Below are 24211 nucleotides of genomic sequence, written 5' to 3' on the forward strand. Positions count from 1 at the left end.
CATTAGTGTTCTGATCGGAGCAACTCTAAAAGCAATAAGGGATAAGTTAGGCTGCCACTAGATTAGATAGGCGTTGGGCTTGTGTATTGATTGAGGTGGAATTAGAGAGGGATTATTTTGGGGGATCGGTCTTGTTTGCAATGGCTTCTTTTGGACTTGAAAAGTAGACTACAAGAAGCTTCCTTTCCTCTATTATGGTTTCCACGAGGTTGGTCATTTATAGGAAAAAAGCTTGAGGGTTGTTCCCCAGGCTATTAGGAAGAATAAGGAGTAGGCTAAAATCAAGTAGGGTTCAGGCTCGAAGGATGCAAAAGCGGCTTTGCCTGTTTCAATGGATGTAGAGGTTTCTTGTTTCACGGATCATGTCTGTGTCTCAGTTACTAAGTCTCCCAAAGCTAGTAGGTCTCTGATGCTCTTGGCCTCTTCTCCTATAGTTGCCCTTTGAGGATTGTGCTTCCCCATCGCTCTCTCAGAGCGCCGAGGACCCTTTGGTCCACATGCCTTAGAAGGTAGTTCGTACTCCTATTGATTTTTTGATTGGATCATGTAAGGAGGGGAAGGCTTGTCCATTGGCTATGATGGTTGGGGTCTTCGTTCCCCAAAATCACTATGGCCTCGGGTCCAGAGTAAGGTTAAAGGAAGATTGCTCTTTTAAGGGAAGCCTTACTCTCGACTCTCCTCTGCCAAGCCTTGGGGGCGTAAGCCTCACCTCAAATCTCAACAACAAGCATTACCAAATATCAAGAAAGGGAAGCAAATTACCATCTCTAGGGTCCTTGGAGTAAGGAAAGCCCTAATTTAGGGTTCAACATGATTTTTTTGTCCTTCAATGCTCGAGAGGTTGCGGTTGGCTACAAGCAACTAGCCCTTAAAAGGTTTATCTGGAGCCACAATTTAAATATGATATATCGTTTGGTGATAGGCTCTATCTATTATTGGTAATTGGATTAATAATTGGTCATTTGCTTCTTTGACTGCAGATGGGATGTCATGCGGTTTGGTTATGGGTTAGAGCTTGACTTTTATTACCTTGTCCTCCTTTGTGCATTCAACTCTCTTTGTTTCATTGGATCTAAAAGCTTCGATTTCAGGTTTACTTTAGTCAATGTGTAGAAACCCTATGTTGATAGGGAACTGTTTTGGAAGCAGCTGGAAAGCTATAGGTCTTTTGAAGCCCTTTTCATGCTGGTTGGTGGAGATTTGAATCTCACCTTGTTGCTAAGTGAAGCTTGGGGAGCTAGGCCTAGGTTGGATCCATAAAGAAATTTTTTTGGTCTTTCTTTGCGAGCAATGGTTTGATTGACTTGGAGCCGCTGAAGCTGTCCCCACATGGAGGAATTTTCAATCCAACATTGAAGCTATTGTTGAATTGTCTGAGGATTGGTTGGGTGGTTGATTCTTGCTGAGGTTGTGGGTGTAGACAAGAGGGGGGGGGTTATCAGACCATCTTTGGATTCTGTTATAGATTGATTTCAGTGCTTCTAAGCCCCTCGCGTTTTTTGAATTTAATCCTGATTGTTTTGGGGAGGAAGATTTTAGGAAGATGGTTGACTATTCTTGGGTTCCTCTTTCTCTCTCTTCTTTGTGGACATATATGAAACTGTTCACTAATAACCTTTTTCTAATCCATTTGGTAGCAAACAATGGGCGAAAGATCACAAACTAGTCTGAAGGACATAGAGGATAATATTTCTGCTTTGTTCGAGGAGAAAGCTTTCACCTCCTTTGTGGCTTTTGAAATCGCCTTGCTGCATGGTCTGGAAGTCTCCAAACAGTCCTTGTTGGGGAAGTAAGAGTTGGAATGGAGATTGGGAAGTCTTGCTTTATGGGTTAAGGAGGGGGACAATAACATGAAGGCATAAGGTACTTTAGTTCTATGTTCAAAGAACAAGAAGGATGCCGTATCTTGGTTATTTTGGAAGTCGCGAATCTTTTTCCCACCATTACTTCAGCGGAAATGAATTTGGCTATCATGGAGGAGGTATCAGAATCCAAAGTTCTTTTGGTCCTTTCTTCAATGCAGAAAGACAAGAGCCCTGGCCTAGATGGGCATTCGGTCAAATTCTCTATCAGTTTCTATGAACTGCTTAAATCATATCTCCCTTTGATGATTAGAGAATCACAAGTTTGGTAAAATCTTGGGATCTATAAGCTCTACATATATTGCATTAATCCCTAAGAAGCAGGATGACACTTCCTTTAGTGACTTTGCAGTGTAGTATCTAAGCCGAAGATCACAACTATGCATCTGAGCTGATTCTAAGCGGGGTCATATTGTAAGAGAAATTTGGGTTTTTGTCGTGGATGCAGATCCACGATGTCGTGGCGATCGCCCCTGAAACTATCCATGAAACCTGAGTTTGACGCTCTCAAATCGTTAAACAATAATAAGAATATTGTTGTCCTCAAAGCCGACAAAGGTGGTGCTGTGGTTATTCTTGATAAAGATGATTACAATAGGAAGATGTTAGACCACGTCCATAATAGCGGGAGCTACATGAAACTCAACAAGGATCCACTAAAGAAGATTTCCAAAAGTGTGGCTCTTGCTATAAGGGCCAATAGCTCAGTCAACTTGTTCAGTCATAAGCTTATAAAAAGTTGCCCTCTTACCCCTAGAATCTATGGCCTGCCAAAGATTCATAAGGAAGGGGCTCTTTTGAGACCCATTTTCAACACAATAGGAGGGCCAACTTATCTTCTTGCTAAATATTTAGCCTAGAAGCTTAAGCCCCTTATTGGCCATACAAAATCCTTCAAGGACTCTGCATCGTTTGTCAATGAGTTAAAGAGTTTCAAGCTTGATCCAGATGACAATCTTGTGAGCTTCGATGTGGTCTCCCTCTACACTAATATCCCTATCAACGAGGCCATTGAAGTCACCAAGTGCATTACGGATCTTGATACAACTAATTTAGTTGGTATTTATCTTACTTCTACTTTCTTTTCATTCGATGGGGAATTCTATGAGCAAACTTGTGGTGTCGCCATGGGTTCCCCCCTCTCCCCTGTGGTAGCTAATCTATTCATGGAGGATTTTGAATCAAAGGCCTTAGCTTCTTCTCATCTTTTGCCTAAGATGTGGAAGAGGTTTGTGGATGACACTTGTGTCATCTGGTCCCATGGTAAGGAAGAGTTGGAACTGTTTTTCCTCCATCTTAACAATCAATCTAGTTCCATAAAGTTCACCATGGAATTTGAAAGTAATGGTAGTCTTCCCTTCCTTGACGTCCTCCTCTCAAGGAATGATGATGGCTCTTTTTCTCATTAGGTATTTTGTAAGAAAACTCATACGAAACAATATCTTCATGCTAATTCTCATCATTTCCCAACTCAAAAGCTTGGTGTTCTCAACACCTTAGTGACTAGAGCTTTAAGAGTTTCTGATGACAACCATCTCAATGAAGAGAAAACACATCTCCTAAGTGTTTTCTTTAATAATGGGTATAGTAGACACCAATGTACTAAGGCTTTCCTCAGAGCTGAAAAAGGTCCTAGGGCTAAGAAAGATACCAAGGATCGATTTTCTGGTGTTCATCTTCCTTTTATAGAAGGGGCCACTGACAAGATTGCGAAGATCCTAAGGAAGCATAAGGTGGCTTCAACATTTAGGCCTTTAAATACCATCCAGAGCTCCCTTAGATCTGTGAAAGACCCAATGGACCCCAAGAATATGAAGGGTGTTTATGTTATCCCATGCTCTTGTGGGACTTCCTACATTAGTGAGACTAGTCGCTCGATTAAACAAAGGATTCGTGATCATGCTGCTGACATCAAGCATGGGAGGACCCGCTACTTCGCTTTGGCAGAGCATGTAGATAAATCTAAGCATCACATCTACATTGAGGAGGCCCAAGTCGTTGCTAGGGTTAGTCATTTCCATCATCGTAAATTGAGGGAGGCCCTAGAAATCGAAAAAAGACCCAATAATTTGAATAGAGATGATGGCTGGATTATTAGTAGAAGTTGGGTCCCTGTCCTGTCCTCCTAGTTTTTTAGGTTTCTTTTTGGGATTTATTTTGTTTGTTTATTTATCTGTGTAGGTATTGGTGTCCTTTTTATAGTATTTGTTGTTGGTTTATTCTTCATTAGAGTTTATATTCTTGATCCTTCGTGTTTTCTTAAGTATTTTATCATCCTATTCGTTCTTAAATCCTTTTAGTATTTTTGTTATTTGTTTAATGGGCCTCAGCACTGTATTTTATTGTTGATCCTGTTTTATTTATTGATTACTTTTCTTTGAATATATATATATATATATATATATATTTTTTTTTTTTTTTTTTCTCTATTTTTTATATATGTTTTTGACTTGTGTATATTTTTGTTTTATTTTATTTATTTTCCATTAATTATTTTTATTTATTATATGATCTTGTCCCTGTTAGGGTCTTGACTCCTTTTTATAATTTTTGACTTCCCTCCTAAGTTGCAGGAAATGTTGGAGGAGGGGTTTCCGGCTGGAAACGAAACGGAAACGAGGAAACTCGTACCATATGGCTTGGAAACGCATTTCCGGCCGTACTGGCCCATTTCTCGAGGAGGATACATGGCCAGTATGGTCGGAAACGCGTTTCCAGGTCGTATGGGGGAGTTTCCTCTTCTAACTTGACTTTTTCTTGTATTTTTTTTTTTGGTAATGTTTTCGTTTCTAATTTTTTATTGGGCGACTAAAATATCTTCTGGATGCTTCTAGATGCCTCTCAAGTTATAGAAAAGAGAATTTTCTGAGTGGGGCAACCTAATGTTCAAACCTGTGGCCCTAGTGTTTATATGCAGTTCATGGTAATGTTAAATTCTTAAAGTAAAACTTTTACTTAAAATTTTAACATTACCATGAAATGGCTCAGGATGTTTGAGAGTGGTTTCGCCCTCATTGGATTTCATATGGAGAAAATAGAATTTTAGATCTCACTCAAGATCCAGCAGACTTATCTGTTTTTCAGGATTTCAGGATTGGGGGGATTCCAATGTTTCCATTGGATTTTTTCATGTACTAGGGTATGGAACTTGTATTTAATCAAGAGAACCAAGCCCTCTATGTAGGGGAGACTCCCAATAATCAAGAGCACGTAGGGTACTAGGGTATGGAACTTGTATTTAATCAAGAGCACTAAGGTTGTTCGACTGTGTAGGAGGAGACTCCCAATCAAGCACAAGACAAGAAATTAGAAATTTCTCGTGGCTGATTTTTGATATTGCTATTTTCATTATGTGATCATTCATGAGTAAATGTGATGTAAATTTAGGGACTTATAGTTTATGCATTGACAATTGACAATTCAATCATAATGTGATAAATTAGAATGTATCATATATGCTTTATGATTGCACATATTTCCTAAATGTCCTAATATATATATATATATTGCTTTTCCCCGTTTCCAAAATTTGGGGAGGTCACATTTCATACCCGTGCCCGTTTCCCTGTTTCATGCAACTTAGCTTCCCTCGTTTGGACTTTGACCTTGAATTTTTTATTCTTGTTAGTTATATTTTTCGATTATTTCCCATGAATAGAAGTTTTATTAATATTTGATTTAATAAATTAATTTAAATATTTTTTTTTTCAAAAACTAGTCGTTTAATATAGCCATTACTTAATAATATTTGTTTTTAAAATTAATAAATTAATATCATAATTTAAATATTCTTGACTTTGATTTTTTGATTCTGGTTAGTTATATTTTTCGATTATTTCCCATTAATAGAAATTTTTAATAATATCTGATTTGAATAAATTAATTTAAATATTATTTTTCAAAAACTAGCCATTTAATATAGTCGTTACTTAATAATATTTCTTTTTAATAAATTAATAGATTAATATCATAATTTAAATATTATTTTTCAAAAATAGCCGCTACTTGAAATTATGGTCTCTGCTCTCTATTTATGCCTTTGCCATGGTCTGCCTCTTCATTTGGTCCAGATGATGAACCACATTGGTTGGTTCGAAATGCGCCGGCCAAAAATTTCTCTGATGTGATTTCTACCAAAAGACTTTTCTTAAGGCAGCTGTTGTTAAAAATTGATTTGTCAAAAACTTATGGCAAGGTTAACTGGACCTTCCTAAGATTAGTCTTGGTCAAAATGGGTTCGCTCTTCCGGTGGTAAATTGGATTATTGGCTGCATACAATCTGTTTCATTCTTTGTTCTTATGAATGGGGCTCTGTCCAGTTTCTTCTGTGCCTCTAGAGGGACCAAAGTAGGGGTGTCCTCCATCCGCCTTATTATTCTGGATTATAGCAAAAGCCCTGAGCAAACTTATTAGGCTGGTCAAAAGTAGTGGATCATTCTCGGGAGTGTCGGTGTCTGCTAGTAAAGTAATTTCCCATATTCTCTTTGTTGATGATGTTCTCTGTTTTGCTAATGGCTCTCTGGAGGATGTTAGGGCACTCAGGTTTATTCTGGATCGGTTATGCAAAGCCCCACTGGAATGGAGATAAACTGGGATAAGTCATGTTTGTTTAACTCAGGAGTCAGGTCTGCAGGATCCCTGACCCTTCCACCTTGAAGACTTTTTCCCTTATCTGCGGAAAACTCTGGAATCTGACTTCAAATATCTGGGTTTCTTTCTAAAGCCCAATGGATATTGGATCACAGATTGGACTTGGCTACTAAAGAAGATGGAAGCAAGAATTTTCATACGGATATATACATTCCTTTCCAGGGGTGGTAGATTGGTCCTGCTGCTAAAATCAGTATTGGAAAGTATTCCGGTTTACTGGACTTCCATAGCTGTGGTCCCCAAATCCTTTCTATCTATAAGATCAAGAAGGCCAATTTTCATTTTCTTTGGGGAGGGAGGGAGAGAGGGGCGGTGGGGTTCACGTGTCTTGGGCATCCCTCTTGCTAAATGGAGCAGGGTGGCCTTCCCAAAATCTCTCGGGATTGGTGGATTAAGAACATTTGCCTCTTTGCAAAAGCCTTGGCAGTGAGGAGCCTATGGAGGTTCACACAAAATGATGCTCTTTGGGACCGAGTCATGAAATCGAAGTAACCACAAAATATCAAAATGGTTGGTTGGTTTTGGATTCCAAACAAGTCAATGCTGGTGGATTCTTCTTTTCCCCTAGTCGGCAACTGGGTCATTTGGAAAATTGGTAATGGTGCTAATGTCAGGATTGGCGAGGATCTATGTTTGGGAGCTGAGGAGCATTTCAGAGTTTCAAAGGATTTAGTCTTGTGCTCTGAAAGACACAGTTATATTTGTTTTGGCCGATGCTAAGGCCCAGTCTCCACAATTATTGGGTCGGGCTGGATGAGAGTCGTTGGAAGTGTTGGGTTTATCTGGCAGACAAGCTGAGGAATGGAAGGACTTTGTAGACAAGTTATCTTCAGTTTTATCCGGATAAGGGATGATGAAGTAGACACCTTCTGCTGGTTTAAGAATGCGAGCACTGGAGAATATCAATATACAGCAAAGCTGGGATACAAAAGTTGGCACAAATATCAGTTCACAGAGGTCGTTCAGAGGTGGTGGAGTCAGTTGTGGAAGTTACATGCCTCCCTAAAAGGTAAAATCTGTTTATGATTAACCTCATAACCTTCAATAACAGGTCATTGACTTAAGGTAATTGCCAAAAGAGGGGTTAGGCATATCAATATACAGCAAAGCTGGGATACAAAAGTTGGCACAAATATCAGTTCACAGAGGCCGTTCAGAGGTGGTGGAGTCAGTTGTGGAAGTTACATGCCTCCCTAAAAGGTAAAATCTGTTTATGATTAACCTCATAACCTTAAATAACAGGTCATTGACTTAAGGTAATTGCCAAAAGAGGGGTTAGGCCCCAGCCGCTGCTCGCTGTGTAAATCTGGTTAGGAATCAGCTCTACATCTCTTTGTTTCTTGGCACAAGCCCACTCTAAATGAGTGCCTGAGGGCCTGGTTTATGGACAAGTCTGTATCCCAATATGAAGATGTTCCCTGCATTTTTGTGTTATTCATCTGTTGGGCAAGGAACTCCAGTCTTTTCAGGACTTCTGATATCCCGCATGCAGTCACAGCTGCATCTGTCTTAAGAATTGCCAAGGAATTTTTGGTGGAACCAAATGTCAATAAACCCAGGTATCTGGTTATTCGAGCTCTGGAAAATGACATCCCTTCGGATTTATTTGATGGGGCAAGTCAGGGTCATCCCCTTTTATGTGATGTTGGTGTTGTTTTATTCATTTCCCAGAATCATTATGTCCATGTTCGATATGACCCTGGTAGGGGATCAAACAATAAGGCTGAATTCCTTTCCCTTTGGGCTTTGTTGGTGGTTGCAAAAGATAAAGCAATCAAAAACTCGTAGGTCCTTCAAGATTTCCAACTGGTTATCAAATGGGAAAACACGTGCATTTCAGTGGATTACCTGCATCTTAGAACCCTCCTCCAGATCACTCTGGAGTCTCTACAGTTGTTTGAGTGGGCATCCTTCAGACACATCTTCAGGGAATTGAATGAGCAAACGGATAAGCTCTCCAAGGAAGCTCTTTCACTTCCTGTAGGCTTCTTTGGTCTGAAGGAATCCGTTGATGGTAAAGTTTCTGAGGCTACGGACATTGGGATATAGCTCTTTTTATTCTATTTTCCATCTTTTGACAGTAATGTCAGAAGAGGATGTAATGGAGGAATCCAGCACCTTTAAAAGGATGGCAAACGCACAAATGTTTTTATTTTTTATTTTTTAATTTAATGTCTGTAATAGTTCCCAAGGATTTTGGGTTTTTAAAACTTCTCCTGTTGAATCCAGCGCTTTTAAAATGCTGGCAAACACAAATGTTTTTTTATGTCCATAATAGTTCCTATGGGTTTTGGGCTTTTAAGCTTCTCCTGTTTTAAAGGAAGGCCTATTTCAGGCCTGCAATGGGGTAAGCAGTTTTGGAAGGTGTTCCTGGCCTAAGCAGCCCTTTCATGGGTTGTAACATGTATATGCAATTTTTGAATATAATGGTTTTTCTCTTGGAAATATATATATACACACACACATAACCTTTCTTCAATGGAAGTACACTCTTAAATGGAAATTATACACACACATATACATATACATATAGTCTCTCTTAAATGGAAAAAATATATATATATATATATATATATAACCACTCTTAAATGAAAATTGGAACTTTTACAGTATACAAAGCTGAGTATTTTGATGGAAAGTTGCGAGGGCTATTTCAAAAACTTCATATGTGGTCTAAATTATTTCTGCCTCTTTTGCCAGGTGTGGGCAGGGAATCCTGCAAAATTTTTACGTAAGCTTACCGATGAAGAGATTGAATTCATCTCACAATCGGCTTTAAATTATCAAAGCTTAGCAGAAATGCATGCAAGAGAAAATGCAAAGAGCTATGATGAAATTGAGGCATATAAGGTGCTGCGGAAGAAACTAGCTAGACAGAGTGATGACTATGATTCTCATTTGGGTGTTGTTAGGGAGTTTCCCCCAGAATTGATTGTTCCAGACCGTGTTATAGAAGGCAAACTTCCAGCAAGAGAACCTTTCTAAGATTCTGGATCTTCTACCGGGCATGATTTTGTGGAGCATTGTAATAAGTACCTGACATGTTTTCCCAGGTCTGAGTCACCATAGTGTGCCCTTTTTGTATTAACTGTTTGTATCTCCCTCTATCCTGGGGATATCAATAGCTGATCTTGCTGTTTTTTCAAATTATATTTAAACGAGTTACTTAAATCAATTTGTTTTTGGACGAACATTCGAGTCGTATGGTAAATAAATTTAAGAACATCGTGTCATACACACATTGCTTTATCATTTTATTGCATCCATCAAAATTAACTTCTTTAGAGTTGCATGACATTTACGAAGGAAAGCTAAAATATAGAATTTCACAAAGTTTGGGATGGTTGTCTATTTATGCAATTTGTAGTCAACATCTTGTAGTCATTTAATTGAACAATCCCGTCTTGAAGGTGTGTTTCAACAGTCGTACATTTTTCAGCTACTACGGAATCTGTAATATTAATAATTTATTGTCTTCTTGCATGTAAATATTAATGGCTTCCATTTTAATTTTGTAAATGTTTCAAACATTTCATACAGAGGTTTAGGGACACCAGTTTCACAGGCTGTCAAGAATGATAGTACTTGATACACAGTGATTAATGCCATCTTCATGACTCTAGAAGAGCTTTTGGCACAATGAGAGGAAGTTAGTCTTTAGTCATCTGCCAATTGTTTGCTTTGATTTGGTGACTGTTATTGGTAGTTTTTTGCATTTACCGAGAATCGAGACGTTTAAAAAGGGAAAATGTTGCCAACCTTCTCGATGTGGATGTTCGATGTAAATAGAGAGTGGATGTATGATGTAAAGAGACATGGAGGGCTTCTCTGCAGGTGCTGTGAAGGCTTTGAAAAATGATAGATATACACGAGGTAAATTTATTAGCCACGACATACTTGTGGTTTATGAAGAAAAAATGACCCGGGAGTGATTTTGACATGATAAGTAGGGGGAAAACAGAGGATTGTTCAGTGTCGAACAAGTGAACTTTGGTAGTCTTCAACTAAACATTGGACTTCATAAATGCCAAAATATTTACTGACACTTGTTCAGTATCAAACAATTGAACTTTGTCGTCCTATAAACATTCAGGCTTTGAAATGATTTCATAATTGTCAAAATATTTACTCGAGTTCAAACACATTTTATATTATGTTGAAAGTATAACGCTATTAAGTTCTTGAATTGGAGAGAGCTTCACAGTTGCAAAATTTTTTACAGTTTTTTCAACACATTTAATATGTTGAAATTATATAATGCTAGTAGAATCATGAATTGGAGCAGGCTACGGTGGGTGGTAGGGACTCGTATTATCAAATAATTTATTACTAATTGATGGGAGTCCACCTTTACAAGGGTAAAGGAACTCATTCTTGAGAACCTAGGAGGGATCATATCGAAGTCGGAGAGTATTGCTGACTGTGATAATTGGCAATGCTCGGGGATTGCTCTCATTTTGATAGCGCAGAATCAATCGTGAAATTGGATATTGTTGACCGATGACTGGATAATATATTGCGTTTATTATGCATTTTCCTTTCGTCTGTTTTTTAAAACCAAAATATTGATTCCGATAACCATAATATTTGGGCTCTAAATAAACATTTCCTTAAATTTTTATATGTCGTCCTTGTATTAGTAAGGATACATAAAACTTTGCAATCCGCTTTCTAAGGAACACGCTTACGAGCAATGCCTAATTACGACCATAACAGTTTTGTTGGTACAAAACTAAGTTGCATGAAACGGAAACGGGTACGAGTTTCCGAAATGGGCACGAGTACACGAAACGTGACCTCCCAAATTTTGGAAACGAGAAAACCTGAATATATATATATGTATATATATTAAGACATTTAAGAAATATGTGCAATCATAAAGCATATATTTATACATTCTAATTTATTACATTATGATAAAATTGTCAATTGTCAATGCATAAACTATAAGTCTTTAAATTTACATCAAATTTACTCATGAATCATCACATAATGAAAATAGAAATATCCAAAACCAACCACAAGAAATTTCTAATTTCTTGTCTCGTGTTTGATTGGGAGTCTCCCCCTACATAGTCGAACGACCTTAGTGCTCTTGATTAAATACAAGTTTCATACCCTAGTACCCTACATGCTCTTGATTATTGGGAGTCTCCCCTGCATAGAGGGCTTGGTTCTCTTGATTAAATACAAGTTCCATACCCTAGTACATGATAAAATCTGATGGAAACATTGCAATCCCCCCAATCCTGAAATCCTGAAAACCAGATAAGTCTGCTGGATTTTGAGTGAGATCTAAAATTTTACTTGCTCCATATGAAATCCAATGAGGGCGAAACCACTCTCAAACATTTTGAGTCATTTCATGGTATGTTAAAAATTTAAGTAAAAAGATGAAAATGAAAAATAAGGGAGAATATCACTTTTACTTATCAACACTAAGGCGATAGGCTTGAACATTCTGCTGTTCCCACTCAAAAAACTCTTTTTTTTTTTAATAACTTGACAGATATCTAGAAGCATCTAGAGGATATTTGTGTCGCCCAATAAAAAATTAGAAGCGAAAACTTGAGAGATATCTAGAAGCATCTAGAGGATATTTGAGTCGCCCAATAAAAAATTAGAAGCGAAAAAATAAAAAAAATACAAGAAAAAGTCAAGTTACAAGAGGAAACTCCAACGTACGGCCCGGAAATGCATTTCCGGTTGTACTGGCCACGTTTCCTCTTCAAGAAGCGGGCCAGTACGACCGGAAACGTGTTTCTGGGCCATACCATATGGAAACGGACCCTCTGCCCACGTTTCCTGTAACTTAGGTACAAAACTATTAATAGGTATGTTTAATTACCTTATTGGTTTGCCTGACCCGAATACATTAAATACTAGGCATGTGTTTGATTTGGATGAATCCATTTGAATTATACTTCGTTCAACATGAGTACAACCTATCGACTGCAAATTCATGGCGAGATCAATGTTGTCAACATATGCATGCATACCTTCAAACTTTGCATAAAATACACATTATTGGTTCGGTATAGGATATGCCTTGATGATGCATGAGCATCTAGTTGTGTGTTGAGAAGCAAAAGTGTAGAGGATTAGTTGTGAAGTGGATGGGTAAGGTGAAATGTGGGAAAAGTGGGTTTGTAGGTGCAAGGAAGACACTTGCCACATAAATAAATATTATGTAGTTAATGAACATGTAGCTCTAATGTTTTGTGCATAGCGTAAGATAAATAATACACATGAGAAGTAAAAAAGGATGTCATAGTGGAAGTAAATATATGGGAAGGATGAAGGATGAATCTTTACTACAAGCCCAGATGCTAGCAAATGATTATTTTTGTTGAAGCCAACATATAACTTTTGGCAACAATTCTTTCGGGGCAAGTTGTTTTGAGAGTTGCATCAAAATTGCATCATATTGTCAATGTGCTATTCATTACCTCATATTAATTATCTGTTCAGAGCCCGATCAAACATTTTTCAAACACATTTCTTGGAACATGATTCGTTTTACTCACCATGTATGGAGTATGTATTAGAGAAGTGCTAATGCTAATACTATGAGCAATATACATTGTGTTTATAAACCACATATACCATTTTTTTCATTGGAAAAAAATCACATGTTCTTTAATTTAAAAAAATTACATTTTTCATCCGACATTCAATACATATTCACAAATTTTCCCTGTACTACTTCATCACTACATATGTCAAAACTTCATCCAATAGGTCCAATGCCTTGCCTTGCCTATACCCCATGTCCATAAATAACTGGAAGTTATCTAAATATAGCGTAAAAAATCTTTGTAATTCTACAAAGTTTTCGAATACATCTAAAGGTCATGTACAAAGAGCATTACATTATATAAAACTTCCAAATAAAAATAAACATAAACCAACAAGCCTATCTAAATAGCAGTGCAAGTTTAAAGCATAGACTCGTAAAAAGGGTCCCGGATCATATGCAGCCAAGAACCTGTTGCCTACTGCAAGCAAACCTTTGATAATGAATTTACAATTCTGTTCTCTCTATGTACGCTGTTAAAGGAAACTTGATTAATCACACATTTATTGTTTAGTATCTCCTCACAGATGGACGAATTTTTAAGATAATCTTTTTAAGATACATGATCCTTTCAACTAGTAACTTTTAATCCCCATAATTTGAATTTTGCATTCTTTCTCAATAATTAGAACCAATATTTTTAGCCATTTTTTCAGATTTGTTATTTGTTCTCCTATTACACCTACTTTGAATTTAAAGACGAATACAAAAAATAAAGAATCCAAAGAATTTGTTATTTGTTCTCCTACTTGCACCTACTTCGAATTTAAAGACATGAATACAAAAAATAAAGAATCCTCCTAAGCCCTCTTATAGGTGGATCACTTCGGGCAACCCCCATCAAAGTAGGCCAAGGCTCTTTACTTATCAAATTTCATCCACCACCACCCTTGGAGGTTCGCTGGTTTTCATTTGCTTAAAATGTTTTAGGATTGGCAAACTTTGAGAAGCACTTAGATGTGGGGGAGTGATTCTTTTTTTTTTTGCACTACTAGTTCACGAATAGCCATGGTTAGTGGGTCTGCTACGTCTAGGATCGAACAACGCTAGGGTGGACCCCACCCGAAGGGGGTCACACCCCTCGGCCTATTGACTGGCCTAACCCCAAGAGCTTTCGGGTTTCGACCCTGTGACCTCCCATTGGTGAGGCCCCGGCTTGACCGATTGAGCTAACCCTTGGGGTTTGTGGGGGGGGGGAGTGATTCTATCTTCAAATAGTGTAGTATTTCTGGCTAACTAAATGCCTCAGACAATGATAAATTGAGGGCCATATAAGTAGTAAAAGTGGGTTACTCAATCCAAATGTTCAAAGATTCCTCCGCATTTTGACCTTGTGATACATTCTTGAGCCCTTTTAGGAGTTTAATTTCCTTTAGAACTAAGCCAACAAAAGAACAATGAATATGCATACCATAGAGATTTTCATGACCTACCTTTCTTGGAGGGCATTTGCTGGGTCTATTCCAACGTATTTTTTTGCATAAATTCCCAAGTTGGAACTTTTTCTGAGAACTGATGATAAATTTCTTGCTTTGAGAGAGCAATTGAATATCCAAATCCCTTTGAACCACCATATTTGATCCTGCATGAATTCTTACCACAAAAGTAGTTTATAACCAAGTTTTGTAATATAGCCACCCCTGAAAAGATTTTGGAATAGATAAGCTCAACGCTATCATCCTTTATCTTGACATGGCTATATTTTAGAGCATAACAAGAGTGATTCCATTATTGGCCCTCTTCACATTCAAACCCCAAAGCATCAACATAAAACCACCCTTGCCTCAAGATTGTTGAATTCGCATGATGACGCTTAGGTATAAATAATAAAATCATTTGGCTCTTGAAGCCTCAACCATCTCCCTAGGGGAAATTTTCATCACAATCTACCAAAGGACCATTTACTAGCCTCACTTTATTGTCAACCCTACTTTCCAAACTAGCCATTTCCCAATAAATGGAAAAATCAGAGAACACACGCAAAATAAAAAATGCATTATGGAAATATTTTCTTGGTGATCTAATCTAATCCTTTATAGATAGCTTCTCAACATTTTTGCCTCACCACTTTGCATCATAATCCTTTCCATTCAACTATTTCCATACACATTTGGTAGCTAAGGTGGTTGCAAAGTGATGGATATTTTTAATACCCAAACCACCCATCTCGTTGGGCACTACAATCTTCTTCCAAGATACCCAAGGAAAGCTCTTCTTTTCACTATCTGGAACACATAGGAATTTAAAACTAAGTTTTCTCTTTGTTGTAGCACACCTTCGAAAATAGAAGACAAAGACACCTAGTGCATATGAATGGTTTCTAATAGTAATTTCACTAGTGCTAACCTTTCACCCCAAGAAAGCCACCCATTATACCAGATAGAAAGTCTTCTTTCAACCTTAGAAATTATCCACCTCCTTTTTTTTGGTTTGTCAAGTTGTCTATGTCCTCTAGAGATGACTATAGCCTTAACCTTTGGCTTGAGAAACCACAACCTAGGGGCATCTAAGCTGTCAAAATCACTTGGGAATCATACCTGATCCAGGCCACACCAGCCCTTGATTGGATTTTTTCCATGGAGTTCTGAATCGGTGACCTTCACATCATAGAGTGACTTAACAATACACCCCATCACTATTTATTCTACGCCCTGTGGGCCATACACCTCCATTGAATCCCACCTATTATACCATATAAAAAGTCTTCTTTCGACCTCATAAATCATTCACCTCCATTGTCTTTTGTGTAGTGAGTAGTCTTAAGAAAGCACCTAAATATTTGGTCCCTGATTCAAACTCAACTTTAGAGAAAGGAAACAATTGTAAAATTTGATTCTTATCCTCATCACAATTATTCAAGAAGGATACGATGAATTCCCTTAAATTAACCATCATTTGAGTGGCCATATGGTATGTATCCAATGTCTTCCTAAGCTCATGCATCCCATCTAAGAGCCATCACAAAATAGGAGAATGCCATCTATAAATAGTAAATGTGATATATGTAAAGACCTTCCCACTCCAACTCCTTTAAAATCCTTGATGTTTTTGCCTCAAGAAGCACTTTACTCAAGCCTTTTCTATTGGCAGAAGTGACAAACCTGTCTAAGATTCCTTCTATGTCTAAAGAAATATGAATTTAAGCCATTTATTAGGACAGTGGAAGATACTATTGTAATGTAAATCATATCCCAATTCACAAAATTGAGGTTAAATCTTACATAAATGAGCATCAATCTCAAGTAAAGCTAGCGAAACCTATTGTATGCCTTTGATAGATCAACCTTGATTACCATAGTAAGGATCTTTTTGGTTTTAATAGTGTGGAAAGCTTCGTGAGGTACCTCCACAACTTCATGAGTTTGTCTTCCAATGAAATACCCAAACTACTCTTCGGGGATTGTCTTTGACAAAGAAGTGTCCACCCTTCTTGGAATAATATAGATATAATTTTAGAAATACAATTGCATATGGAGATAGTTCTATACTCGTCCAATCTTAAAGGATTATATGATTAAGAATTAGAGCAATGAAAGTAGCATTAAACATAAGCAAGATCCTACCAAATTATCTAGATTCTTTAAAAACTATCAAAAGGTCCTCAAACATTTCATATAAATTGAGGAAAAACTCTATGGACATCAATATGGTCCTAGACACTTTAATTTCTTGAAAGAATGTTTGAACTCTTGAAGTTCCCCTTTGGATATTGCTTCCATCAAATTGACATAATCATCCTTACATGCAAAGATGGGAAAGAAGGTAGCCATTTTAACTACCTCAACTATGATAACTCTATTTTCTTCCTTAAAGAGATCACTAAAATGATTCACACCTAATTGGGCTAGATCCTTGAAAATAGTAATAATTTCCTCATCACGTTCTCAAACATTCCATACAATGTTAACATTTTTCCTATGGTTGCAAACTAGTCGAGGAATCTTGAATTGCCATCTCCCTTTTCTAACCATATGGCTCTGCTTTTGATTCTCTATGTTGTTTCCTTCTCATCCAATAATATTCCTTTTTTCCATTGCAGATACCCAAGCTGTGATCCTCATTAGTGACATTGACTAACTCTTGAAAATATAAAATTTCTAGTGGACTCTCAACCTCCTTTAGGTTATTCTCATCTTTACCACATTAGCCCACTTCATAACAACTAATTTTATTTGCTTTAAATTTGCTTCAAATGGAATTGTTGTAGATTCCATACCATGCGCTCTCAAAGGAGTCCCATCAATACTTTACTAAATTGACAAAACCTCGTCCTCCATTAGTTGAGGATTGAATTTGAAAGGGCTAGAGGCTTTTTCATCCCCGACAACTCTCTCCTAAAGAATAGGAAAATAATATGAATCCCAAAATGTACCAAGCCTTTCTATAACCCTTAAATGTTGAGTCAAAATCCTTCAGTCAATAGAAACCTATCCAACCTTTTAAATATTAATTTTGCACCCACTCTTTTATTCCTCCAGTTGGCATTAACTTAATTGGGGCAACACAAAAACACTGCACTCATATAGCCTCCTAATGAAATCATTTGACAAGGGATCCACTAAAGTAGCTTCACCCCATATTTTAGAGTTCCCCAAAGAGAATTTCAAATCACCCATAAAAAAGTGTGTGGGTGACCCATCACACTTGAATTAAAGAACCTATCCTAGAAGGTGACCTTGTTTGTACATAGTGCATACACATTTAAGTTTGTGAATTCTTTCCCCGAATCTTGTGAATACGTATTCAAGCTAGAGATCAGCCCTCTAGATCTACTTGTAGAATATGAAAAAAAAACTCCCATCTTCTATGTTTCTCCACTTGCAACCATAGTTTCTTGTAGCAAACGTGTTAGGGTTTTGGGGCTTGAATCTTTTGAGGACTGACCCATACCCCTATAACTTAAAGATAGAACGATCATTATAAACATATACTAAGGCATTGGCTTGCTTTAAGAACCTCCTCTATGGACAATTTCTTACTCGATTGAACCTCCTTCTTGGGTAGGGTTATATGAGATTTTCCATCCCCGTAACCACCCTTTTTCCGCCTACCTTCAATTAAGCCCCCTTCCACCCTACCTTACACATCACAAATCTCCTCTTTTCTTGATCTTAGGTTATATCTAACCTATCCCTCATCCACCTCTTCTTTTCAAGCACAACTATCATCATTTACATCAACACTTAATAATGGATTGGATGACAAAAACTCAATTAGCACCAAGCCCTAAACTAGGGCCTATACTACCAAAAACAATTAAAGCTTCAATTTCCTTCCCTACCTTTAACACCCTTGGAGAAGATCGAATAGACTTCCCATCAAATCGGCCACTAACCATACTCTCACGACCCACTCTAAAACCCTTAGAGATAGGAGACAAAATACTCAAGGGAGCCAATTGAGATATTATCACCTTCTTTTGGTGTGGATGCATCCAATGCATACCTTTGAAGAGTCCACCAAAAGCATCAAGTAAGAATTGTCCTTTACCAAAGTAGCTATCTTGGCCTTGAAGAATTAGAATCTATTCAGGGATAATTTGTGTACATATCACTTTAAGTATAATATAAGAAACTATAATTGGGTAGACCACCGAAACCTAGATACCCTATGTGACACCTTCAACACCCTTGTCCACATTCCTATTAAAATTTTCATTCATGTCACTTATTTTCTCTTGTGAATCCTTTGGATAGAACGTCATGGAGTGAGAGGTCGTCCTTGAGGCACCTAATACTAATAGTGGCCAATGAGGCCCTTACTCAAGGAAGCACATGTCGTTCTCTATTGTTACTAAATATATGATCTGTTCACTACAAAAGCAGTGAGGTTTGGTCACTACAATATTTTGGGAAGTGAGGTTCATTGGACAATTCTGCTAGGATACTGTAGGGCCACAGGCCTAATTCTGGGAAATTGTAGTAAATGTTAAGCATCTAAGCATCTAAAGCATAAGTTTGGGTCCCAATGGTAGTGGAAGTATCTGTAACTCTATGGTGCAAAGGTGTAAACTTTGTCTTCCCTTGGTGTGTCCTAGGTTAGGGATCCATTATGGTATAGAATATATAATTTTAGCATTCAAAAATTCATCTTGATCAACCATTGGATTTGAGGAAGCATGATCAAGTTCTAGCTAAATATGCTTAGGTGTCAGAGTATGGAAACAATGGGCAAGAAGATGAGCCCAGTGTCTTCCACAAGTATTTCCTTCGAATATGTTGGAGGCACCCCTATGGTTACATGCTCACTAGCGAGGCATCATGGCTATGAAGGTAAGAAAGCATAAGTAATAGACAACACAATACTGCCCCAAGAAAAGAAAGAGCTAGTTGAGCGAGCATGCAAAGGAGGATGGAACCAAGATGTAGAAGAGCCACAAGTGTAGATAGCTCAAGGTGATTTGACATATGGGAGTGAAAGGGAGTCAAGGGAGAATTGAAAGTGAGGGAGGTAAGGGAAAGAAAAACCTAAGGAAATGGAGCCCCCAAACACCATCCAAACAGAGAATCCAACATAGATAACACAATGAAACCAACATAATCCTCCAAAAAAGTCAAACAAAGAAACCAACATAGGTAGCACTTGGTGCAAAACAAAATTGAGAAGATGGTTACTTGAGTCCCGATGCAAGGAAACAATATAATAGTGTGGAGAGAATCCCCATCATGACTGCCAATTCTACTAGAACCACTAGAGTCTATCACTAGACATAAATCCTGTGAGTGTCACCATAGTATAGTGAAGGAAAAAGAGTGGCTTTTAGCATCGACAAAAGAACAATGACAAACAAGGGAGTGGAGTCCAGGATGAGGCTAGGTCAGGCGGACTTAGGCTTCCCCCCAATGTAAAATAGAAATAATAGCAAAAGGAAAGAAGGTTAGCAGAAGGGAAGTAAGGATCTGCGTGCTCAAAGCAAGCATGCCATCACCAACAAGCCTTCTATGAACAAAGTTACTTTTCCCCATTTCTAGAGCCTTTGACATACCTACTTGATGGACTAATGATATCACCTATTACGAGTTGACATGGCTTATCATTGTAAGGGATGTGTGCCATATGGAGGGTGGGACAACCATGCTTCCCCTCTCCATTGAGTGGAATGATGGACTAGTTCTGCCCCACGTGAAGTATTTATACTTGTGCCTTAGCATATACCATGCTCATTGGGGGATTTATGAAGTTGATATTGAAATATATTAGTTAACATAGATACTCAAATATCTTATTTAATGCTCGTATTAAAATATTTAAAAAAAGTAACAGTAAAAAGTGAAAATTAAATTACATGTCTAAATTTATGTGATGGACCACATGTCTCCTTCATAATAGGTTGTAATAGTAGCATAGCCATATAAGGTTAATAGATAGTAAATGCCTATAGACATAGAAACAAAAAAAAAACACACATCTTATGATACATCTCACAGTTCCCGAAATTAAAGATAATCATAAAAAATTACTAATACCGGATGTCCAAAAAACCATAACACATATTCATATGGCAGATGTTTATATGATTTTTTTTTAATTAGTCAATTTAACTAAAACCCATAAAGGGTGGAATTACTATTTAGATAAATCTAGATCGTTGATAGGCATCAATCCATGATAAGCATCAAAGCACTTAGTTGATTACGTATCACACATTACCACAATCGAAAAAATAATTGTAATTAACTAAATTATAATTTTATTTTAAATTATTATTATTGATTATAAAAAAAATTAATATATGAATTAAACACATATACATCCCCATCTTTACCATGGAGATTCTTAATCTGTGCATAGACTTTTTTACAAGACTACAGCTTATCATTACCATATGCCAAAAAAAAGATAATTTAATATGATGTTTATTGATATAATATTGTTTTAATTAATGGATATAATTAATTAATCACTATAATTAAAATGATAAAAATGACATAATTACTTTTAAAATAAATCTCAATCTTTAATTTGTGAATACAACTAATAATATTTCATATAGATTAAATCACTACATGGAACAATTATTCATAATTAAATTAAAATTCTGAAAATCTTAATCCAAAATAAACACTATCTATATAATTATGGATAATTAAATTAAAATTTAGAAAACCCTATTCCAAAATAAACATGCCTATCAGCATAAACATTATGTATTGTAATATGAATAATACTTTTAATATATATATATATGTTTTTTTATTCCACTAATATTTTAATTTTATTTAATAATATATATATATATTAATTCTATTTTGTATTTCCTTCATACTAACTGAAAAAATTTAGAAGATAACATAATGCAAGGATGCAAAGATGTTAACAATTATTTGCATAAATCTATTAATAATTCTGTTTGTATATTCAGGTTTCTGTGATCCATAACTAATTAAGTAAAGTCTTTCCTGATGATGAACCACACTTATTGGTTCGAAACACATTGGCCAAAAATTTCTCTTATGTGATTTGTACAGAAAGACTTTGCTTAATTCTGTTTCTGTCAAACATACTCTCGTTTAAATTCTGGGACAAAGATTCTATTTACTTTAAACCAGATAATTCACAGTGCACACAGGCTATGACAGCCAATATGTAACTATATAAGTGGCATACAAATTTCTTGATGTTGTTCTCTTGTAACCTATTTTGCAAGGAAATTAATATTAGTAGCATGTGGTGGAAGAAAACTTGTCTTGGTGTACCGAAAAAACATGTCCCACAGAAATTGTGAATATTTAAATTGCACCTGATGTGCATAACGAGTTTCTAACAAAAAGTACATTTGATGCATCTGTGGTGGTAATTACAAATACAAACTCCGTTAGAGAAGAACAAGTAGTTTTTTCAATCAAAATTAAAATGAGCAACTGATCTCAGAGCAGAGTGATGGCCCTTGATAGGAGGCCCAACACGGCATGTTGCAGAGGTTCACTTATCTGATATTCATAGAATATCATTTAAACAAGAGATGAGATATGTGACCTCAGAAGGGGTGTTGTAATGGATCATTGAAATTCTCACTACCCCTTCATTCACATTGTTGGTGAACAGGAGACCAGTTGAGCATAAAGCTGAGATGAGCCTGTGAGTATACATATGTCCATTCCTAATAGCAATACCCCTTTTGTAAAGAGCTTGGGCAATAGCAGAGGATTTCTTATTCATGTGGATAAAACTGATGGTGGGAACCCTGCATTCTCCATCTCCGTTGGCAGGTCCTACTATTCGAACATCTGATCTAGACATGAGATAGTTGATCAATGCCATTTGTAGGGGCTCCTCTAACAGTTTAGCAGTTCGGAATGCAGCTTCAACGAGTTCTCTAGAAAACTTGGAAGAACTACCTACTTCCGGAGCAGAAACAGACTTCTCAATTTCCTTCACCAAGTCACTCGGTTGTTCCCCATGTGTAGCCAATTTTAAGGCCAACTCCTCTTCTTTTGCCAAATGCTGCAGGTACTCTTGAAGAGCTAGAATCCCAGCACAGGCTTCATGATTAAGGCATCCAAGCTCAAATTTGCTACTGAAATGATGATTGGGAATGAAATAAAAGTTGGGCATTTCATCCTTGATTTCATTAAAAGCATCATGGGTGCCAAACAAAACAGCCATGTGAGGGCCACATACCTTATAAGTGCTAAAAGCATACCAGTCCACACCCCATTTTTCTACATCGATTGCACGATGAGGAGCAAAGGCTACTCCATCCGCAATCACTATGGCTCTCTTGCAACCCATCTCATCCCGGACAAATTTAACCACTCTTTCCAAATCAAGGATCTCTCCCAAGACGTTGGAAACATGGGTTACTGCTACAATTCTTGTCTTAGTGGATAAGAGCCGACCAAGTGAGTCCAAGCTTGAGCTGAAATCCTCATTCACCTTCCAAAACTTGATAGGGAGGTCTCTCTGTTCTGCCAGTTTAACCCATGGACCAGCATTTGCTTCTTGATTAGCCTCATGAACAATCACTTCATCCCCTTCCTTGAGGACATTGAGGTAACAATGGCTGAGAGTTTTTAGGAGTTGTGAAGATGAAGACCCAAATGCAACCTCTCCAACTTCATCACCATTCACAAATGTTTTCATGAATTTATGAGCAGAGTCCACCACCTCTTTTGCTCTCATGGAAAGCTCATATCCAGCCCCTATTTGAACATACATAGATCTCATGTAATTAGCCATCGAATCTATGACCACATTGGGGCACAGGCTTGCGCCAGCATTCTCCAGATAGATTGGAAAACTTTTGTTTGGAGCAAAGTATGAGAAGTGCTTCCTTAGCCTTTCGTAGACTGGATGCATTTGGGTGTTGGGAGCTGCAGAGAGATTTGGGGCTGCATGTACCTTGTTGTGTAAGCTCATTGCTATTGACGAGGCCATTTGAACCTGTGCAAGGCCTGTGTGAACAGTAAGACATGCACGATAAAGAAGCAAAATTTAAATTCAGGAAAAACAATGAGCAGGTTATGCACCCATGAACCAGAGTAACTGAATCTAAAATCAATGAAGCAAAATTCAAATTTAATCAATGAAGCAAAGTTCATTGATAAGGGGCCTCTGTAATGTGGAAGGATGGATTGGTACTGAATTTAATGGTGTAACGTCGTCGTGTAGACGACAGAAATAGGACAACTCAAATTTTTAATTGAAGGGCGCTCGATAAAGATTCCCCCAGTCCACAGAAGCTGATCTATCAACAGGTATCCTACTGTCTGTGACACAAATGGGAGAACTAAAAGTTATTCCATTAAGGAGTAATCAATGAGTACGACGCAGCGTTCAATAGATTGCAGCGCATATATATATACCGTCCTTTTTCACTTAATTTCCTAAGATGGTTATGGTCAAATTGTATATACAGAAAGAATGCTTGCTGTCTATCGGAATAACGGTGTCAACAAATTTGTGGCATGCACGGAAATATTTATAAAATGCTTATTCAAATAAAGGTACAAACAATGTTTGATTCGGATGGGCCAGTCTCTCTTTAACGAATCCATGACCATCCTAAATAAATAATTCATCTGTAATTGTTTTTTTTTTTTTGGATTTTTTGAATTTTTGGTACAAAAATTTGGTGGAAAAATTTGAGGCGAAATCTTGATTTGTGTTATTTAAACTGGTA

General features: G+C 37.2%; 2 protein-coding genes across 3 annotated transcripts in view; one reads left to right on the plus strand and one right to left on the minus strand.

Moving 5' to 3' along the window:
• The window catches only part of LOC149219941 (gamma carbonic anhydrase 2, mitochondrial-like), a 258423-nt gene extending 248659 nt beyond the window's left edge, over positions 1-9764 (plus strand). For both annotated transcript variants that reach the window (XM_089384571.1, XM_089384570.1), the window contains exon 5: positions 9213-9764. In XM_089384571.1, the coding sequence (XP_089240697.1) occupies positions 9213-9497 (285 nt within the window). In that variant the 3' untranslated portion in view covers positions 9498-9764. The remainder of the gene's footprint in view (positions 1-9212) is intronic.
• A 12121-nt stretch (positions 9765-21885) lies between these two features.
• On the minus strand, positions 21886-23541 carry LOC149219942 (aminotransferase-like protein FGM3). The gene has a single exon (XM_089382695.1). The coding sequence runs from the start codon at positions 23464-23466 to the stop codon at positions 22027-22029; it is 1440 nt and encodes a 479-aa protein (XP_089238821.1). The 5' UTR covers positions 23467-23541; the 3' UTR covers positions 21886-22026.
• Positions 23542-24211: the final 670 nt, after the last annotated feature.

Source organism: Pinus tabuliformis, chromosome Q (assembly GCF_031772625.1).
Source record: "Pinus tabuliformis cultivar Carrire ecotype Pingquan chromosome Q, CPIR1, whole genome shotgun sequence".
NCBI lineage: Eukaryota > Viridiplantae > Streptophyta > Pinopsida > Pinales > Pinaceae > Pinus > Pinus tabuliformis.

Coding starts and splice junctions, on each gene's coding strand:
- LOC149219942 (XM_089382695.1), bottom strand. CDS start 23,466: ATGGCCTCGTCAATAGCAATGAGCTTACACAACAAGGTACATGCAGCC.